Source organism: Epinephelus moara, chromosome 14 (assembly GCF_006386435.1).
Source record: "Epinephelus moara isolate mb chromosome 14, YSFRI_EMoa_1.0, whole genome shotgun sequence".
Lineage (NCBI taxonomy): Eukaryota > Metazoa > Chordata > Actinopteri > Perciformes > Serranidae > Epinephelus > Epinephelus moara.
In genome coordinates, this window is record NC_065519.1 from 26,464,101 (window position 1) to 26,470,109 (window position 6,009).

General features: G+C 41.7%; 1 protein-coding gene across 1 annotated transcript in view; it reads right to left on the reverse strand.

Annotated features, from left to right (window-relative positions):
- Positions 1-2,118: 2,118 nt before the first annotated feature.
- Positions 2,119-6,009, reverse strand: part of fam167b (family with sequence similarity 167 member B) — a 5,594-nt gene continuing 1,703 nt past the window's right edge. The window contains exon 2 of the mRNA XM_050061621.1: positions 2,119-4,347. Within this exon, the coding sequence (XP_049917578.1) occupies positions 4,084-4,347 (264 nt within the window). The 3' untranslated portion in view covers positions 2,119-4,083. The remainder of the gene's footprint in view (positions 4,348-6,009) is intronic.

Sequence of the window (6,009 nt, forward strand, 5' to 3'; positions counted from 1 at the left end):
AGGACGCCACCTTTCCTGAAACATGTTTCCAATACAGTTTAAAAAAAGGAGGCAGTGGTAGGCTGTGAGACAGTGGTGGGGTTATATTTATACATTTTACTTGTAACATGTGTAACATCTGTGTGTCAGTGACCTTTAAGGTGAGAAGAACCAGTGCGGGGTTGAGGTGGAAGTCCAGGGTTATTCAAAAAAATGTACCCCGCCAGAGCGTTTGACAAGATAGACGATTTCAGACAGCATCAGATTGATCTTAATAATATTATAATTAAACTGTGATTTATCATATTGACACATGGAATATACAGTATATCTTATACTTTGCACTATTTTATTTTATTTTATATGACACCTGCTGCTATTTTTATGTATCACTGCACTATCCAAGATGGAGTAACGAATTTTCGTTCTGATGTGCATTGTAAGGTGTGTATCTGAATGACAATAAAGGTCTAGGTCTAAAAGACCATTTTGGCAGTTTTGGACAGTGGTGTTTCCTGTGTAGTGGTTTCAAGGCCCAGATTTAGACAACAAGGCTTACTTTGTCATTCACACATGTGGTTTGTGTCTGTTTTGTTTGTGGCCAGAGGACCATTTAAAGACTTTGGTCTTTAAAAAAAAAAAAAAAAGACAAAACCAGTCACAAATATCTCACTTACAGAGGGACATGTCAATCAGTGGTTGACCCTATACGAATCATCATTTTACCCAAAACTCTTTGTTGAGTGGTCACACTTGGCCCTGAGAGGAGAAGTGAATTGCCAAGTCTCTCAGCTTGCACCGTCGCGTTTTCTACAGTTCTGCTGCGGGCCGCATCTCTTCTCTTGTGGTGAACGGCTGCTGCTACAGAGCGCGCACTGGCAGGAAGTCAGTCCAAACATTACAGGAAGTGCACAGACATGTGTGTTTAGAAGACTGCCACAGCATAGATTAAAGTCTCACTTGATGAAACCACCTGAGCTCTGTCTTTTTCCGTTAAAGCTCATAACTGAGAGAGTGTAAATCTAAGAGGGTGGGTGAGGTAGTTTCACTTTTTTTTTTTTTACTTTTCGACAGTGATATAAGTTATGGAGCCTTTTACTGGGCTGATTTCAATAAGACAAAATCCACTCTGTTTCTAACTACAAATTCTTATCAGACCCAATTTCCTCTTTAATTTGAAGGGATAATACCATGGATCAGCTGGCACACACCTAAAAGAACCTCACCACCTTTGGAGATCACTCTTTCAGCAGGTGTTATGAGCCTTTAAGGGTATTCCTAGTTTCCCTTTCCCACAGCTGTCGCTACTTCTAAATGTGGTTGGAAATCACATTCTGTTACGCAATCGCATCAAGATACTATCAATATGCACAAAGTTTTCCAGCTTTCCTACCGCCCGCCCTACAGTGCAGGTGCTGGCCTCTTTCATGTGAGTGCGTGCGGCTTTTGTTTTGCTGCTAATGCTTACTCATGTACACCTTAGCACAGTCTTTAACCGATTCAAATTTCATGCATTTTTAAGCTTGTTTTGTTTCCAAACAAACACTCTAATACCGGCTGTGCTATGATATGGAGAAAAGGTCAAGTGAAACTATCTGCAGGGCAGAGCTGAGTGGCATGAGAAACACAAGTCTGCAGAGCTTTATTGTAAAAGCATTTTCTAAAGAATGAGGCCTCGAGGTACAAAATCGCGACCCCTGTGCATTTTCCATATGATATTCATTTCCACTCTTGAGTTCTAGCATCACACATGAGGTCATCTGTGTCCTGAAGTTTGCCACATTAGGATCATGTCAACAGTTGCGCTCTCATTTCACACAGTGGCCGCACTCTGCCAAGGCATATTTGGTTACTTGTTCAACTAATTATGTTCAACAATGTCTGTGGTTCTGCACATCCCTCTGGGGCCCCATTCTTACGTTTGGATATTACACCAGGTCGTGAATGTCTTGTGGCAGGAAAGAAGAGACTGTTGTGCAGGATGGCTTTAAGACCGAGGATGGATCTGATGAAGCGTGTGGTGCCATTTAGCCTAGATAAAATTCATAGTAGATTGTGCAAAGTCACACAGAAGCAGTCGAAAGTGTCTGTTCCAACCATGCAAAAAATAATGTTTAAATATTGATAAAACATGATTTACAAGTGGGAAAGTCTTTAATATTGTCTTCTGTGTGCATGAAAAACATTTTAAAGTAACGTTTTCATTAGTGTACAATCCCCTAAAACTAAGAATCATTGTGGCTTTGTTAGCTTAGCATGAGCTGTTTATACCTACATAGAAAGCAGGCCCTCTCCCACAGATCCCACCATGCAGTAACCTAGAATGTACAAATCAAACACTCACTTTAGAGAGGGCTTTTTGCATTTTCATGTTACCTGAAAGCCACCGTTATTTCTCTACATGCCTGGAAAATGAGGGAAGGGTATTCAGACCACCACTAGCTGCCACTGAATCTTACACACTGCTCCTTTAAGGCACTTTTCTTTTTATTCTCATTTGTCAAATACATATTATTTTACAGTAGCATGATTTAACAACAATAATAATAAGTTGTTTACATTTAACACAGTTACAATCAATGTCAAATATCACTCAACAAAAGTATCTCAGCTGTTACTACTAATATTAAGCAATATAATAAGTATTTTGGGTGACAAAATACACTTGGTCACTGTTCAGCCATATATAGTTTCCAGTCTGTGCTCTGCAGCATCTGGATATGGTAATGGAAAACAAAATGCTTTAAGCACAGCCTCCTGTGTCCTGTCACTGCAGTGGTGAGGCTATGGAGATATATTTGGTTTGTGAAGAAGAGGTGTAAAAATGCTGGTGTGTGACTCGCACTTCCTTTGAAGATAGCGGTAGGGACGGTGCTCTGATGAAGGCCTCACCAGCTGGAATGTGTGGCTGTATTAAAGGGCTGTTTTAATGTGTTGCTGATCATTTTCAGTTATCTGACCAGACTGGAAGAGACACACCAATGTCTTACTATTTTATTTGCAGTCAACTCCACGAAAACATTTACTGGTAAAGCACTGGTTCCCACCCTCTTTGGCTTATGTGATCATTACTAAACTGATGCTGGGGGCAGCCTTTTGCATTGTATGTTGACACATAAGGGGTCTGGAGTAAGAAGGGGTCAGCGTTTAGGTTTAGGTAACAAAACTACTTGGTTATGGTTTGGAAAAGATTTCACTAAAAAACACCTGATTTTGAGTAGCACGAACAGAGCAGTAAGAAGCAGCTGATGGTTAGGTATAGGGATCAAAACTACTTTGTTTTGGTTGGGAGAGATTCAACCATTGCTCTGACTGTCTAAAATGATAACGTTGCCCTTGATGTCACCCTGGTATTTTGACACCCTGGGAGCGAGACCAGGCTGTGCAATCTCTAATCACTGAAGTTCAACCAGAGGGTGGTCAGACGATTAATGGAAAAGACAAAAGGGAAATCTGTTCTTCTCTGGTTCCTTTCCTGTTAATTGCCTCACAGTCTCTCAAATTCATTTTGCTGGCCCTTGCCTGGACCCTGACCCCTAAGTTGGGAACCACTGATTTAAAGTAAACAGACATGTCTGAAAAGCTCCCTCCTGTACTGGGACTACAAAGCTCACCAATAAGACACTGACTTCTTCTATGGAGTGAGCTTCTTCTTCTATGACAGTCTTTCAGCTTATCAGTTCTGCTCTCCCTGTGACTGTTTTGCACTCCTTTGGCACAAGTGAAACTTTATTTACAGAAATCACTGGGTAGAGATGTTGAACATAATGCTCATTTTAAATTTAAGTCAAGCTCTAAGCTGTCATCTGTGAACTCTGATTACAGTAGCATGACTGAGTCAACAGCAGAGCAGGCCAGTCTCCATCCAGCAGGAAGGTGTGTCTGCATTAAGGGTGTGTTCCCCCTGCAGGTTGGCACGCTGAGGCTTCCTCATACATGTCAAGCCAAGGTGCACAGTACTTTTCGTTTCCACTCAGGGCACCAATAGCTGGCAACCACTCTTCACTCAATCAACAACTCCTGAGGAGGAAGTAAAACTCATAACTAGCCAACACAAACACAAAGAAGGCCATGGGAACATCCTCAGTAACATGAATACGGGTTTTAACACAGTGAGAAACGTCTGGAGTTGATGTTCATCTTGGTGAGGCCCAGGTGTTTGAGCGGGGTGGACAGAGCGAAGGCAGCTTTCATGGGGATGTCACATAGCAGGTCCGACTCCTCGCCACACTCCTCCAGCTCATACGTCGCATCATCCAGCATCTCCTTATGGCGGTCGCACACCTGCTCCACTTTCAGCCGGTGGATCTCCCCACGCAGACGGATCAGCTGACGGGCCAGACGATTGTCCTGAACCTGCATCTCCCTCTGCAGAGGCAACAGGGATAAGGGGTTGGATTAGTGAGATACCAGAGAGTGTGTGGAGGTGTGGATTTATGGCTCTTATCAAAGTTTTTATCCTCTTATCAAAGTGTGTAAATCACTGGCGTATGGAATATACAGGCTGCAGAGTGTGAGAAAACACACATCATATTGTTTCACAAACAGTTTGTTTGGATTTGAAGACTGCATGAAGTCGGTCATGCTATCCCCTAATTTAGGTCAGGCATTCATGCAGAGCAGATCAGTGACACCTGAGCGGTGACTTAGAGGTGAAGTATTGAGATAGACATCTATTTCACACATATGCACAGTGGCGCAACAAGAGGGAAGAAGCAGAAAGACGATGGCTGATTCCCCCACTAACCACCACGGTGAAAATAATTGGAAGCCAATTTTTTTAAGAGGCTGTGGCCGACTTGAGGGCAGCAGTATGTACACAACCTAAGGTGTCCATTGGTACCAATCATGTCGCCATAGCATGTTGGGAAGGGGGCTAAATAATGCTCCAAAGTTATGCTATTTTTACATTATTTTTTGGCATTTTTGCCGTTGTTAGATAGGAAACTCTGGCATGAAACGGGAAGAGAGAGGATATGACATGCAGCAAAGGGCCAGAGTTGGATTCAAAACTGTGGCTACTGCAGCAAGGACATAGCCTTTGAGCTAATGGGCACCCCGACATGACTATTTTTAAAGCGTTCCTTGAACTCTCACTCTCAAGATATCTGAGTGAAAATGGGTCCTATGGGTACCCATGAGTTTCCACTAAACTTGAGAAAGCTTATTCCAAAGACTGGGCAATATATTAACATTTTATTGTTATCGTAATATGAGACTAGATATCGTCTTAGATTTTGGATATTGTAATATCGTAAATGTTGTCATTTCCTAGTTTTAAAGGCTTTTCTGACTGATTAAGTTGTTCTATTAATTGCCTTTCCCCACGTATCCACATAAGTGATGACTATTCATCAAAAATCTCACTGTGTAAATATTATGACAAAGCACCAGTAGTTAACCTGACAGTATTGCTGCAGTATCCTCCTGAGACCTGAACTTTTGTTTGCTATGCATTAATTTCTCATAGCTATTTTGGACCAGTAGGAGTTGGTGAATATAAAAACCTAAACATTGTCAACAATAATTAAGTCCCAATGTCCTCAAACGAGTACTTTCTAATTAACAGCATCTTAGCTTGTTACTGGTGCTAAAATTGGTCAAATTTGTTGCCATATCTACTTACAAACATAATTAAATAATACAAAAAAACCCAAAACAAGTTTAAACCATAAAATGTGATCAGGTTTTGGACCTTGCCCACTTTTGTGTCGGGACCGGCTGCAGACTGGCTTGGCAGAAACGGCTGCCATCTTGTTTTTACACAGATTAGTGTATTGTGCTCTTACTACCACTAGATGGCACAAAGAAGTGTCCACGAACCAGGACATCTATGTCTATGTTAAAGGACAACTTCGGTATTTTTCAACCTGGGCTCTATTTCCCCATGTGTATGTGTGCGTATGATTCATGGGTACCACTCGTTCTAAAATTGGTTCAGTATTGAGGCGCGAAACGAGCTAAAACGGTAATGGGGGCAAATGCGTCCAGTATAAAAGTGCTTTTTTTCACCACTGACCGGTTCAGATC